This window comes from Scomber japonicus, chromosome 6 (genome assembly GCF_027409825.1).
Source record: "Scomber japonicus isolate fScoJap1 chromosome 6, fScoJap1.pri, whole genome shotgun sequence".
NCBI classification, from domain to species: Eukaryota; Metazoa; Chordata; class Actinopteri; order Scombriformes; family Scombridae; genus Scomber; species Scomber japonicus.
In genome coordinates this window covers 18,426,657-18,442,933 of record NC_070583.1, presented here as the reverse complement: position 1 = coordinate 18,442,933, position 16,277 = coordinate 18,426,657, and the positions used below count along the sequence as shown (strand labels likewise).

Sequence of the window (16,277 nt, the reverse complement as noted above, 5' to 3'; positions counted from 1 at the left end):
CAAACTGTAGCTCAATTTCGTATACAGATTTAATATTTTTCTTTGTATATCAGAGCTAAGAAGCAATTCATTTTTATCACAATAAATACTTCTTATCTTTGATTTGATGAAATGCATGCCTGCTATGATAATCAGATTTTTTAAAACAATATGATACAGGAAGAAGATGTAATAAGGACTGAAGTTATTGGCGTGTCACGGAGAAGAGGACATGATTGTTGAGGGCCTGAGGGCTGAAACGTCATCTGAATAAAAGAGGATATTAAGCCACAGTTTGCAACACTTTCCTTCCTACTCTCAAGTCCTCCTCCAGTGATCAGCTCCTCATCACAACCATTGGTGTGCGTTACTTCTCCATATCGCCAAGAGGCCAATCATCAGCTCTAAGAGCTCCTACAGATAATGTACCATCTTTAACCACCAGATGGCAATGCATCACACCTATCAAAGCTCCTACACACCCATAGACCAGGACAAGTTACAGATATACTTGTTGACACTTGATAGTCACACTCATTTTACTTTCAACCTCTTATCATTAATAGTAATCAGAGATACTTTGCTGTTGACGCTATGAGGAAAGTTTCCGTCTTTTCTTTGTTTGAGAGGTCGTTGCTTTCTGTTTGTATCCTCATTGGTATTTCAGGGGATTTTCTCTCTGTCAAATGTCATATTATATTTCCAGTGTTTGATGAATAGCTTCTTCTTCGTAACTGTTCCATTGAATTGAAAGACAATAGGCACCTATAGGTAACATAATTGGATGAAACCTTTAAAAGACAATCCAAGATCATAGACTGTATTATAGCAATTAACTATCTTTACTTCCCTGATGAATCACCCTTCAGACAGAGACAAAATGATTTAAACCATCACCAGTTTGTTTTAGTCTAGCCCTCCTTTTGAAAATACACAATCCAACCTCTAAAAAGCACCCAGACCTGGGGCAGCACACCACAAGGTCCAGCCCTGTTGGCTCTCCATTCCTTGAAGTCCACTATTCTACTTTTAGACTTGCTAGTTACAAGTGTCTCAGTTCTTTGGCCTGGCAGCCCTTCACATTCACAGCCAACAGGTAAAATGTGGTCAATTGAGACACTAGTGCCATGCAAGGCTTGCTGACATGCCAGTCATCACTGCCTCAGTGGCATACAGGCCAGAGAGTATGAGAGAGCTGGAGCCTCACAGTCATTCAGCTCCTGGCTTCCTGATGTGGACAGAAGGCAGGCAGCGAAGCTCTGTTAAACAGCAGATGTTTTACACTGCGGCCGTTACCCTCATTTCCTGGGCGGAGAGCTCTTCGCTCTATTAGACGAGTAACAGGAACCACACAAAAAAAGTTAGAGGGAGAGAGAGAGAGAGTGAGAGAAAGAGGCAGAGCGAGTGAGTGCAAGAGAAAAGTTAGCTCGGCTCACAGCTCCCACAAATCACATTGTCACCAGCAAGCTCTGACAAGCACTGTGAGAGAGGGGAGTGCACAGGGAGAAAGGGAGAGAGACAGGGAGTTAAATAGAGGTGTGAATAGGGAGTTGTGTCAGAGGAGACCCAGGAGGGAAGGTGTGAAGGAGCTGCAAAAGGGCATGAATGAGGTGATCTCGATGGATGGATAGAGGGAGGAGAGGACAGAGACGAGACTCCGATTCACAAAACAATGTGAGCTGAGAGGGACTGTTACTACCACTACTGCTGTCGTGTTTGGATGGTACACTCATGTAAGAGAAGGTGTGTAACACTTAAGATTTTGTTATAGGAGGACAGTGTTTCACTGACAGACAGAGAGTTTTGCTGTGTTTTTATAGATACATATATATATAAATATATATATATATATATATATATACACACACACATATATATATATATATATATATACATATATATATGTATGTATATAGTATATCTTCATCCATTCATATCTAGCATCCTTGAACTTGAACTGTTTACATCTGAGGCTTTGTACACAGGGAGCCGTACACAATCATATTATTGTGTTTGAGGATGAAGACACAGTTAAGGAGACAGCTGCGCTATGTGTGAAGTAGGCATGAGTCGGAGGCGTTGAAAGCAATTTCTGGTAAACTGCAGCTGTACACAGATCACATGCTGTTATTGCTTTAAAAAAAAAGGGTAGTCAGAGCAGAGAGCGATAAAGTTTGTCAGATGTTTGTTTTTTTCTACAGGAACCTTTTTCTTCATGGCTTCACTGCTTAGGTTTGTGACTGGAATAGAATAGGTTTGTGAATGTGAGATTGTACTCTCTTTTCACCGTGGATATTTGATTAACTCTGGGCTGACTGACACAAAGCCCCTGAGAGTGTTTATCAGGGCTGTAAAGGAAGCCCGAGGTCATCTGATCAAACTTAAAAAAACAGAGCCATATGAAGCCCATTTTTATTTAAACACAGGACGTAACAATACTGTTTTCACTTCCCTATAGAGACATTTGAGAGGACGTGTTTGATTTCATGTTTATGTAAAGAATAAACCTGAATGATCTGTGAAGAGACTGTGTAGGTCAGGGAGGACAGGAAGTAGTGTCAGCTGAAAACCGTTAGAGTCAAATAGTGAGTAAGTGTCACACAGTTTCTCTCGCAGTCGCTCGGCTGGTCTCTGAGGACATGTAAAGAGAAACTGCCCGGTGAGCCGTACACCACTGAGCTGACACGTGGAGGTGTATTTATTTGCTTCAACTAAAACAGGATTCAGTTTGATTACAAGTTACGAGTGTGAGAACTGGATTTGTTGAGTTTATGTTGTTGAGTGTTGATAGATTGTTTTGGACTGATAGGTCCTGTATAAGTCCTCTAAGTGTTTGGAACACTGTCTGTGTACATGTTTGGCTGGGCTCTGTTAGCATTTGACAGCTCCGCTCTGGGCTCACTTCAGTGTCTGAGACGTCATTGTGTTACCTGTGTGGGTGAGTCAGAAGCTGGCTCATCACTCTGCTGTCTGTCTGCCCACACGGATTCTCCACCTGCTCCTGTGCAAAGAAGACACAAGTGTTAGGTGCTTTCACAGCGGTGACACCAGTAAACCTGAACTTTCATAAGTCTTCCACACTGCTGTAATTGTTCTGCTGTGTGTAAACACCTTGCGTCAGGCACACCTTTCCCTTGAGTGATTCACTGCTCCGTAAGCATCCCAGGATTGGAGGCGGGCAGTGAAGAAAGAGGTGAGAGAGGACTTGCTAATAACCGGAGTTCATCAGTGGTTGCAGAGCTGCAACAGTGAGGGTGGCATCATGAAGCTGGCACTCTTGATTGCCATGGTTGTGTACATGGTGGGCAGAGCATGCAGTATGTCTACGTGTAAGACGTTGGACTTGGAGATGGTAAAGAAAAAGCGCATTGAGGCCATCAGGAGCCAGATCCTCAGCAAACTGCGTCTGCCAAAGGAGCCTGAGCCAGATCAGGCTGGAGATGAGGAGGTGATCCCTCCCCCGCTGATGTCCCTCTACAACAGCACGAAGGAGATGCTGAAGGAACAGCAGACCCAGGTCCAGACAGACATCTCAACAGAACAAGAGGAGGAGGAGTACTTTGCCAAAGTGCTACACAAGTTCAACATGACCAGTGAGTACCAGATAACTCAGAATACATTTTACAATAAATTGGTCAATGTATTAGTCCTGTACAGTGCACACATGGACAGCCATTGCAGGTAACTATTAACTACAGCAAGAGGGTCAAATAATAGTATGATTGATATTTATGTTACAGGATAGCATATGTTAAGGCACATTGTGCAAGACCCACACAGATCCTGATAGATAATTTTGACACTTTTAACACTATATTAGCAGCTGGGAAAGTACACAAAAATACCCAACAATTAGGTTGATGGACTAAAAGTGAAAGTGAAAAAAAACCCTGTTAGAGGTGCTACTTCAGAAATGGGAACAAGTATATATAAATGTACTAAACAACAAAGATGCTTTGAAGCACTTTTTTTGTTCCGAGCCAATGTTTCACAGTATTATTTTGTTAAAGTTGCCCATTAGATTTCAGCATACCCAAAACTTCAGTAGATATATTTAGATTTACTGGCTAGAGCTCAAATTAATCAGCATCAAATTAAATAGCTGGTATCACGTCCAATTTGGGCCATAAATTCCCTCCACATGTGTACCCCTTCTGATCTCCACCCAACATCTTTAGGCAGCTTGAAGAGTTCAGAGATCACAGGCGTTACAAGTTAGCAGGACTGTGTGTTGCATCTGGTCTGATGCTCTGTGCTGCTTTCGTGGTATCTATGGCATTTTTACTGCTTTATTAGCACTGTTTGTTTGGCTAGCCGGCATATATTTGTTCAGCCAAATGGCTTTTGGCTGTAATTGTGCAATAACTCCCTAGCTGTTATGATAAACATTTTTTATTTTGTTTTTTTTCTTCCTTCCATTGTTCTCTACATGTCTATACTCCTCACCCTATCAGGCAGGCATCCACACTATCCCTACTTTATCCGCAACTTCAAAAGAAAGACTTGAGTGGATGGACCATGCTTAGGAGTGTGCAAACCAAAAGAGGAGAACAAAGGGACTTTCAAAATGAATAGCATTATTTTGTTCTGCTCAGACGAAAACCTAAGAACAGGCGACGAGAGAAGCTCTGAAATGCACTCTTTCACCCTCACCCTGTCTCATTCTCTATTTAGTTTTTTTTCTCCTCTCTCTCTCTCTCTCTCTCTCTCTCTCTCTCTCTCTCTCTCTCTCTCTCTCTCTCTCCCTCTCTCTCTCCCTGTCCCTCAGGGATTGGGGGTTTCCTGTAACTTGAGTATTGGGTTCTCCCTTGCCTATCCTGTCACTTGTTCACGATATCTTTATTTCTTAATTCCATCTCTATCTTACATGGCTATTCCTTCTGTTTCTTCCTTTGTCTGTCTTGCTCTTTTCTTTGCTGGGTTTCCTGAGAATATTATCAGTGTGTTTGCGTGTTCGTGTTTGTGACAGGGCAGCTTGGCAGGAAGGAAGGCAGGCTGATGGCCACTGAGATCTTGAGTGACTCAGGTCCGGTGTAAGCGGTGCCCATGGGGAGCATGTGTTTCCTACCTCTGTGGAATGCCAGAGAACACCCATCCACTGTCCTAAACCCTCAGCACAACTTCCTTTAAACAGAGTAAAACCTCCACACACACACTGGGGGAGGGTGAACCCAAGTATATGAGTGTTCGTGTGTAGACCTAGCAAGAAATGTCTTGCATTTATTATCACCCCCCCCCCCCCCAAAAAAAAAAAAACAACCTCACATGCACTAGGGTGTGGGAGTGAATGCAGTTTCTGCTCTTAAAAAGTAGAGAATGAACAAAGTTTGACAACGCAATTAAAATAAAATCCAACACGACAACAACGTTGTTTATAATATGCATTAACAATCCTGTTCGTCATTTCAATTTGTGGTTCTTTTTATGGGACTAACACTTTCCTGATACGCCAAAACAGCCAACAGGGATGCATATTTGGGTGCATTTAATAACTTAATAGTTTTGTTCTCCATCATGGTAATTGTGTGGTGGATTGGGGCTAAATTCCTTCAGCCAGTTAGCATAGTAAATGGTCCAAATGTAACTCAGCATATTTACAGAGGGAACTCTTTTGCCTTTGGAGAACAGTCACATTGCATTTGCAGTTATAATATTTAAGAGTAAATTAAGCTGCTACTATCCTACGATGGGCAAGAGTAGCAACAGGGGTCGCACGACGGAGTGATTTGGGTAACGAAGCACATCAATGAGTGGGCTGTGGGAGGGTGGAGCCGAGCGTATGAAGGAGGCAGGTATTTAGCCTGTTGCTGGAATTTGGTTCCTCCCACTTGTAATTACAGAGCTGTCTCTCTACCTGTCACAACAGCTGTCCCCGGCTTACCTGTGGATAGGCCCTGATTCAACACACAAATCCCCCCACACCCATATTTGTATGCAGGCTAGGGTGTTATCTTTACACCTATCTGGAAGAGCAGGGCTCTTTTCTCAGCCGAGCATGGAGGAGAAATGTCATACTTTGTTCCCTCAAAGATGTATTTTGATCTCATGAACAGTTCAGTCATATGCCCTTAGAGACAATGCAAGCTGTGTTAATTGGAAAGTAGAAGCAAGGATAAAGCTTCACTATAATTACAGCACTGCAGCCAATATGCTTCTTAGGGGAAGTGACCTAATTTCCTGTTTCGTAAACACTTCTCTAACCCTTAACACATTTATCTCAGTTTACTCAAACTCGCTGGAGACGGTGACTTTCCATGCTGAGCGTTTCTTGGTCCATCACTGCCATTTCACTGCTGTCCACATACTGTGCAGTGTTGTGACGCTCTGTGTTTCCATTCATGCACTTACAACTAAACATTTGACTCTTCTCTGGGTGGGACCAGTAAAATGTCATCTCATTTCCCTTTACACTCCACACCAGCTCGTTTCAGTTTCAGTTTGGCTTCACTAAAAAGGGGTGAAACACTACCTAAGCAGCGGCACAGATGGTGATACTGGTAAATGATACACAGGCAGCCGTGACATGCGGGACTGTGGTACAGCCTGGACTGTCTAGGCACAGCAAATATGCAAGGCTGGGTTGTAGCTGCTGTCAAAGAGTAATTCCCGGACTTGAGAGCAAAGAATCACGGCTTTGGCAGGCTGAGGCAAAGTAGAAAGTTTGGGCCTGGGCCAGACCCCAGGCTCCATTGATACACATCTCCAATTTCCCTGCACCCCCCCACACACACTTCTATCTGTCCCTGTTATATTCATATGAGAGCATACTTCACTCTGCTGTTTTCTTTGCATTTATGGTATTATAACCCCCCCCCCCCCTCCCGCCCCCTCCGCACCTCCTCTCACTTCTCTCCTTCTATGCTGTCGTTCAGTCTTGTGTATCTTTGCATGTCTCCGTCTGACTTAATCCTGTGCAATGTATCGCAGGTAGATTTATGGTGTTAAAGCCTTCAGTAGCTTGGCTCTGTTTTCTATCAGGCTCTGTGTGGGGAATGTTCTTGCTGTCATGATATGAGCAGGCTCTGGGATACAATTTGCAAATATGGTCAGGAATACATTAAGAAGACAAAACACTCTTTATGTCTACTTTACAGCAGCTGGAACAGATAGGTGTTTTATCTGTAGTCAAATTTATTGACTAACACTGTGGACCCATTTTAGTGATGGGTGTAAAAACAATGGTTAAAAACATTTATTATGATAAAAAATATATATATATTTATGAAAAAAACAGACATCTTTCCATGTAGTACATTCCAGCATGTATGCAACACGCCAGCAAGTGTAATACAATACTAATATTAAGTTTGAATGTTTGTAGTGTAATGCAGCAAAAAGTTCATAGATAAAATAATCTGAGTTTGCAAATTTTAAGGACCTACAGTAATTATTAGTAAGTATTTGAACCACATGTCCATTAACTGTTCCCAAAGAGCACCCATTTCTCCCATCGCCATGCTCCATTAATTAAAAAAATATACTTTTCCATACCAAAAGATATTGCAAATTGTATTGTAAAGTGTATTACTGTATAGATTATAATTATGGTCAGCAAACAATCTAAATCCATTAAAAGAGGTCCCGAAAAACTCACAATCCCTCCACAACCACAAAATGCATTTGTCTCTACTCTTCCTTAGTAAATCTGGTCTTTGACCCATATGTAAGTGTTTTAATATATAGTGTATGTAGATAGCGACTCCTAATTAATCTACATTATATAGCTCCAGATTGCTAATTTTCTTAAAATTTTGAACACAATAACAAATTCTGCAAGACTAAGAAATATCATAGGTAACTTTTGCTTAACAGAAAAGCATTTTCATTACAATTACACTTCAAAGTGGTTCCCCTTGTTTATGGAGGAGGATGGTTTAAGACGCCAGATTATATGAAAGCTCTTGTGAAATCAAATAATCAGAACAAACATTTAAAATATGCCTTGATCAGCTGTGATAATCAGGCGGATTATCACCTTGCCTGAACTTGCATGTCTTAAATAGCTGTATGAAGTCTCCAAATAAGTAAATGTCCATTTTAAATCACACAGAAAAAAATGACACCGACAGGCCCAAGAACACCAACATAATATCAATGTCCTTCAACATCGCCGAGATACGGGCAAGTGTGGGAGATTACCGCCTGCTGACCAGTGCAGAGCTGCGGATGCTCATCAAGAATACGGTGATACAAACTGAGCAGCGGGTGGAGCTGTATCAGGTTCAGGGGACAAAGCCTGTTTACCTTGCTTCCCGTTTGATCACTAACGAGTGGAAAGACAAGTGGCTGTCCATTGATGTCACAAAGACCTTGCAGGACTGGCTCAAAGGGACTGGTGAGTTAAACAAGCAGTTTATCCAGTGATCTGTTTATCCCAGTTGGGCCCATGTGCAATCTCATGCAAACACAATGACGCAACCAACCACTTTTAGATTGCTGATTTTTGTACATTTCTCTCTTATCAGATGATGAGCAGGAGTTCCAACTTCAGCTGCACTGTCAATGCAGTGACACAAATGGCCTCGGTTTTGAAGTTTCTGGAATTCAAAATGGAAGGGGAGACACAGGAACGATGCAGCAGTTGACACAGCAACCGCCCTACATCCTGACCATGTCTATCCCTCAAAATGTCAGCAGTCACCTGTCCTCACGCAGTAAACGTTCCACTGAAACAAAGGATACCTGTACAGCGTAAGCAATTCTACATATCTGACATCCTTTTTTGGTTGGGTTTTATTATATTTGTTTTTCATGCTTCACTGGGCAAACTTAAACCTCTGGCAGATTTGGAATGAAGTGTTGAAACTTTAACTACACTTGTTGAGCCACCTGACAAGCCTATACATGACAAGTCATTAAATGCTTTATGGTAAATGGATGCTTTACATTGTGCCACCCATTCACCTACACACGCTCACACAAGACAGCGTTCGCAGTGCGAGGCATCTGACTAGGAGCCATTGCTCAAGGACACTTTAACATGTGGACAGGAAGAGCCGGGGTTCCTCATGAGCCAATAGAGTGCTAGTCACTTCCTTTGGGTGGAGAAGTGACTACAGCGTATCACACATAACTTAATTCAGGAAACGAGAGTGAAGGTTCTTGTTTAGGATGGAAAATACCTCTGAAAAGACATATTATTACATTAAAACTGTCCTTATTCAAGGATTAACACCTACATTAAAACCCAGACATCTCAATATATAGCAGCTACGCTCTAAAAACATCTATGCTGCATGACACACTTCACTTAAAAGATGTTTCCCTGATCTCTTCACATGCAGCCAGACTGAGACCTGCTGCGTGCGGAGCTTGTACATCGACTTCAGGAAAGATCTGGGCTGGAAGTGGATACACAAGCCGACGGGCTACTTTGCTAACTACTGCATGGGGTCCTGCACCTACATCTGGAATGCCGAAAACAAATATTCTCAGGTAGGGTGCAACACCTTGCTGTGTGTGTGCAATCCACATCTGATTACATGGTGGCATACGTTACGGTGGTTTGGCAGCTCAGACTGGTGCTTTTCTCCCTCTGTGGTTATTGAAGGACTGTTTTGACTCTCCGGGCTGAAGCCGATTGACAGAAATGAAAAATAATGATGATTCTGATACATTTTAACAAACATTGCCAAAACATTCTTTGGTTTGCAGCTTCTCAAATGTGAGATTTTGCTGCAGATGGTAAGAAAGCATTGGGTTCATTGAGCTTGGGCTCAGGGAAATTGTGATGGTTTTGCACAAATTTTTTTGACATTTTAAAGGCAAATTGTTAAACTTAACTGACTGTATTGGCAATTGGGGGCGGTGGAAACATGCTATGAAGAGAATACTGGCCTATCATCATCTTTTAAGTTTATATGTTAAACTTGCCAGCGAGCAGTTGCTTATTTACACATCCAGCAATTACAGAGCAACACTGTACATGTAACTCCAATATTTACTCTCTTTTAGCTCTGTTTTTGCTCTCAACCATCTCCTGAGGGAAATATCTGGCTCTTGCTGCTAAATGCTCCATTATGTTCACCAGCTAGTCTACAGCTAACTGTCTGTTTGCTATTTGGTGCTGAGGGCTGTTTTAAAGCTTTTTCTTTAGACACATCTTAAAACGACACTATGAGAGTGCTGAGAGTCAACCAAAACAGTAAAATTGCAACTGAACAACTAAACAATGAGTTTAAACTCATTGTAAAGCTCTCTAAAGCTGAGAGGAACTGCAGTCAGTTAAAGTACATAGGTTCATCAGGACAAGGGACACTTCTCACATCACAGTCATTTGATAGATTTGATAGATGTCCATTGTAGTTGCTTTAATGGCAGTAGTCATATGTTAGAGGCCTAACTCAAATAATATAAGATTTTGACTAACCCTAACCCTAACCTTTAGCTATGCTCTAGAGATGGTAGTGTCAGTCATTCTGTTGGTTGGTCGATCTATCGATCCAAAACTTTGGTCCACACCGAACTATCTCAACACCTAGATTTTATTTATTTGGATAATCATGGTACCCAGAAGATTAAGCATACTGACTTTGGTGATCCCTTGACCTTACTTTTTGTACCACCAAGAGCTTTACATTTTGAATAAGTGAAACGTCTTCACAATTATTAAATGGGTGTCCATGAAATCTGGTACAGATAGGCTGTTCATGGTGCCCAGAGAATTCATTATTGTGCCAAGAGAAGTGAAGTCAGGGCACTGGGGGTTAAACTAGAAGCCAAAATTTTTACTTTTTCCAGAAAATATTTAATTATCTGCTGGATAGCTGAGCATTTTTGCACACACATTCATGCTGTGACTTTTCCTCTGGCACCAACATGAGGATCACATTTGTGGTTTTGAGCGACACATCTCATCAACTCTTGGATGCACTGCCATCAAATGTGGTACAGACATTCATGCCCCTCTCAGGATTAACTGTAATAACGTTCACGATTCCCTGATTTTTCATTAAGCTCCATCATCTAGTCAGTGTTTTCATTTGTCCAATACTTTTGGTTTATAACTAATGATCTGTGCTGAGTGCAACTTACCAAATGTTAGTGTACTATTACACAAAACTAACATTGTAAATGTTGTACACATAAACATTGGTGCGTTAACATTAAATGAACATCAAGCTCAAAGCACAACTGCTAGCATCACCATAGACAGTTAGTCGTGTTAAAATGACACGCAGCTAACAGTTAACAGTTAATCACAAAATGTTGTATTGATCTTATTTCAATTATTCTAATAAATTATTTTAATTACTAATTATTTGCAACAAAAAATAATTTAATGGAATATACTAAGATTGTTCAATAAACAAGACTTTATAGCTGCTGTCTGGATTTAAAAAAGTTAGATATCCTTGTTTTGGTGTTACCTCGCCATGAAGCAGGCACTAAGTCATTGGGACCCATGTATCTCTGGGCAAACTTATACAACTCTACAATTTGGTCCTTTTGTGTTACAGTTGCTTTGGCACATGCCATGTCAGTGATGAAACTCTGAGCTGAGTTCTCTGTTTTCATGTCTTTCCCTAATTGTTTACAGATTTTGGCCCTGTACAAGCATCACAACCCGGGAGCCTCGGCCCAGCCCTGCTGCGTTCCCCAGGCGCTGGAACCACTTCCAATCCTCTACTACGTGGGCAGGCAACACAAGGTACCCATACCGCAACTGAGTAACATTCACTCTGAGGTGAAATGTTTACAGAGCATTTTAGGCGAAAGCAACACTTACAGATGATTCATCACATTATTGTTGATTTTCACTTTCAGGTGGAGCAGCTGTCCAATATGATTGTGAAATCCTGCAAGTGCAGCTAAAAATACACAGCTGTGCCTCCCCTCAAACACAAATTGAGATGGAAGAAGTCGTGTTTGAGACCACAGACGAGAATATCTTGCTGAGAGTGAGAGAAAGAGAATAATGTAAGGAGCAGACAACGGGAACAAATGTTTGAATTCATCAGGATTTTTGTTGTCTGGCTTTCCTCCTGCGAGTCCTGCCATTATCATGTTGGAAGCACATCAAACCATGGATTCTTAATATAGATATCATAGGTGATTTTCTTTTTCTATGTGAATATACTTTTTCCTTGCAGTAGTAAAAAATATCTGTCTTGAAATGAATTAATTTATTTGTTGGCTGGACGGATCTGCTAAGAAGTGATACCTGGTTAAGGTATTAAAAAATGATTTATTACACACACAAAAAGGTGTATAAAGGATACCAAAAGACATGAGGACCAAAAATGACCTCGATGGAAGAACACTTTTCTTTTCACAGGTGGTTGTCTGGGACATTTTTGTTTGCCACGTCATCCCCCTAAAGAGGTCATAGTTAAAGGTGCTAAATCCCAGGTATGGGAAACAGTGACTGTTGGTGTTTCCCTGGAAGATATTGCTGCAGGTGTTTTTGGAGAGAGCAACACCATAAAGGACAGCAGACAACCACAGGGACAGTCCAACCTGGGGAAACTCCCTCTAACTGAGAGGCTGGAGTTTTTCAGTCAACCAAGCAACATTTCACATCAACCGTCCATCAGGTTTTTGTTTGCTTTTTCAACCCACATGATTTTTACAATGCTTTTTTTGTCACTCTGTTTGTGTTCATGATTGAATGTCAGCTTGTCCTTATAACGGCTCCTGAGATGTCAAAGCCATGAGTTATATCAGTGGTTGCAAGCGTGGTGACACCATGTTTTTCTTCCCTGCGGCATTTACAGCCAACTTGTTTTCTTTAGATGGTGAGGGTCAGGCATGTGGTTGTGTTGCTGGTTTTAGGGAGGAGTCATTCAGGCACAATACATACATTTGCTGTTTTTTAGTAAATTAGGGGCGATTTATTGCCTTTTTTATTTCCGGACAATTTCTTACTCTCATCTGAAGTGTGATGCTTTTTGCACAACTCAGTAATTTCCAAAGAATTCAACTTTAGTGATTTGTTTTAGAAATAAAGCAACACATTTTTTCTGTTTACCTTATTTTTATAATGCACTTAACATTTGAAATTGTGTAAATACAAAAAAAACCCTGAAATAAACATTGATGTTAAATTATCACGTTGGAGTGGAAAATTTTTGTGAGCTGTCAGAAGGCTGTGTATGTGTTGCACTTGTCAGAGCATGCAAATGATGCGTTTTAATTAAGTCAGGGAGTCACAGAGAGAGCATTTTATGAAGCAAACGAAATCACATGTAGCATTTAGACTTGCAGCTTTGTCTTGTTAATCACATGAAAGCACGCATGCCCTTTGTGGTTAAACAAGTTTTGATCTATGATAAGTAGCAACAACAAGGTTATGCTTCGGTAAAAATAATTTTCTAAAAATATACACTTTCCAGAAAACTGTGACTTGAAATGAAAACTGAGAGTGGGTTTATGTTCGTGAGTGCAGTTCAAACACAGATGTAAAAGGCTCACACCCCCACATTCCTCCTGTTCTTCCTACACTTTTTCAGTATAACATCACTCTTCTACTCATATCTCTCTCATGTAGTACTTTGATGATTGGGGATATACCTCTCTGTGCATGCAAAGAACATACACCTTGGTTTTTCAGCAAATTTTATAAAACCAGGTTGTGCATTGACTGTCAGAGGTCAGGAGAGAGATCCACCGGTGGAAAAGCGTGGCGTATGCCAGGTGTGTGTGGTCTATTTCTGGGCAACCACTAGGTGCCTGTTTACTCTGGACTGACTGAAGAAGAGCAGCGAGAACTGCCGGGCTTCATCCACGGCTAACATCAGAATTCCCGTACGTGCAGGCCTGTTCTTGGCACTGCCTTTAACTGTATGGATGCATGCCATACCAACATTTTTTTTACTATCTCCATACACCCCGTCCATCCCAACCCCCACCCTACCAGCCCCACCCCTCTGTCTCAGTACTCATGGGATTACTGGCAGCCCATGAGGCTGAATTGGGAATGAGGAGAGCAGGTCCAGACCCGTTGGTAAGTCCCAGACTTAAGGGCAGTGACAACATGGAAAATTAAACACACATACTGTACACATGCACATGAAAACACTGAACCCACTGACACACAGCCACGGCTCAGGCACATCAATGTCAAAATGCCTTACATAAGCTTTGTGTGAGTGAGTGGTGGAGGATGCTTGTGCTGCTAACAAGGTGACAGTGATCTGTGCTATCTTGTTCCAAAGCTGGTCATGTTACCCAGGGTTCCTCTGGAAAGCACAGAAATTTTCCTCCTGCGAGCTAACACAGAGAGTGCCTGTTTGGAAATGCTCTCTGAAGGCAGATAAACAAAGTAAAATGAAACATGATCAACATAATTGAATCCCCTTTTGTCTCACCTCTCAAAATGATTCAGACTGATCTGTTGCCAGGTCTTGATTTTAATGGTGCCGAGGCACATTATGTACAGTGTTATCTTGGCAGGGCAAATGTAATTGGAATGCTAAAAGGTTTTTTTTCTTCTTCTTCTAGAAAACAGGATAATTACCAAACATAAAAAAGCAAAACACAAGTTCTTTTGGAGGAGACAAGATCATTAAAATTAGTTTCTTAAAATGCCAACAGTTCCACCTGTTTTACTTTCCCTGTAATGACCAAACAAAGGGTATGAATGTCAAGAGGCTCATAAATCTATCATGGTGTTAATGGAATGGTCCCAGAGGGAAGTCAAACTCAAGTAGGCTTGTCCTTCTAACCAATGTTCATTTCTCAGCAGCTGCTTCCTCTCGAGCCCTCAGGCTTTTTATGGCACGAAACAACTGCTGACACCTCCTGCCACAAAGCGAAATACATCCCCGAACACGCTCTATATCCCCAGAGAAAAAAAAACAAAAAGAAAAGATGGGGCACCGCTTGAATCCATCCCACCATGTATGAGTGTTACACAAGAGAAACAAGTGAGGAATGTGTGCTGCATTTCAGAATCAAGCAGGTGTTCTTTTACCACTAACACGATCCACGTGCCGAGTTTATATGACCAAATGAGTAACCAGAAAATTGTTCTGTTGTTGCACTTCATCAGAGTGAACAACTCATTCACTTTTGACATAATTGGCTCTTTAACGGCATCAACATCGTCTTTTATCCGCAGAGAAAATGAAAAGGCTCTGTTTGGTGTAACGCTTAAAACCTTTTGTCTTTGTGGCGTTTTACGAGTTAACAATAAAAACCGATCTCGCTTAAATGTAAGAGTGATCTGCTGTGCCGCTGGTCTTGAAAGTGCTATTTTGGGTTCTGTCTTATTACAACATCTATGACATTTGCAATTATACGTCCACTGATCTTTTGCCACAACTGGTCATTAAAAAGTGGAGCAGTAAAGCGGCCTGGTATAATTCCTGCGGACTCAGACAGAGCTGACTGTGACCTTAATAACACACCCTGGTGTCCTGCTGCTGCTCAGCTTGGCTTCACAAACACACAGCTGTTCAAAAGCCATTGTTGCTCCAGGTGCTGTATCTATATACATACACACATCACATCAGCAAACATGTCTGCCACACACTCATAGTTATACTTGTTATGTTAGTTACTTTATTATCATTTTCATTTCAGTGTTGGTTACAGGCACTCCTTTTAGTTTGCTTTAATCTAATTTGGGTTGCTTCAGTATTTATATCATTAAAATACCATTTAACTAATTTACGACTGCTATAACTTGTGTTCACTGTGATATTGTGTTGCTGGTATTGTTGAAATATATCTATTGAATAAACTTGAGCAAATACTGACTTCTATTTTAAACATTTTTTAGCTTTTCTCTTCTGTGTAATGTGATATTTGTTTATTTAGTTTAATCTGTTTTCTTTATTCATTTATTTAGGTTTACCTAACGTTATTCAATCACATTTTAAATGATTTGACGTCATCCAAAGGACATATTATAGCCTCTGTAGAATAAAATTACAGTAATTGTAGTGTTTTACTTTTGCTTCACTTTAATTGAAGGATTTGAAACAGCTGTTACATAATTTCTTAATTGTAATTAACCTCAATTACTACACTGCATCCTCCTCCAGTTGACGTATTTTGGCACACACAAACACACACATGTGCCAACACACACACACACAGATTTTTTAATTTTTTTCCCATAAATGGAACAAATTTACATAATACAAACAAAATATTTGCAAGTCCTTGAAATTTTACCACAGTGTCTACAGACTAAATATTTAGATGTTTTCAGCCTTGCTAAATATGCAGAAGCTGCACAATTGCTGCTGACAGGTTTTCCCCCCTCTCCACCTGTCTTGTCTTTACCACCATTCCCTCGCTTCGCTTCACACCTGCACTTTAAATCCAGATGATTATCAAAGTCTGAGTCA

General features: G+C 41.0%; 1 protein-coding gene across 1 annotated transcript; it reads left to right on the top strand.

The window, feature by feature from the left end:
- Window positions 1-1,901: 1,901 nt before the first annotated feature.
- On the top strand, window positions 1,902-13,028 carry tgfb1a (transforming growth factor, beta 1a). The gene is made up of 6 exons (XM_053320987.1): window positions 1,902-3,572; window positions 8,030-8,314; window positions 8,445-8,670; window positions 9,264-9,414; window positions 11,519-11,629; window positions 11,746-13,028. Exons 1-6 carry the CDS (start codon window positions 3,242-3,244, stop codon window positions 11,791-11,793), a joined length of 1,152 nt encoding a protein of 383 aa, XP_053176962.1. The 5' UTR covers window positions 1,902-3,241; the 3' UTR covers window positions 11,794-13,028.
- The last annotated feature ends 3,249 nt before the right edge of the window (window positions 13,029-16,277 follow it).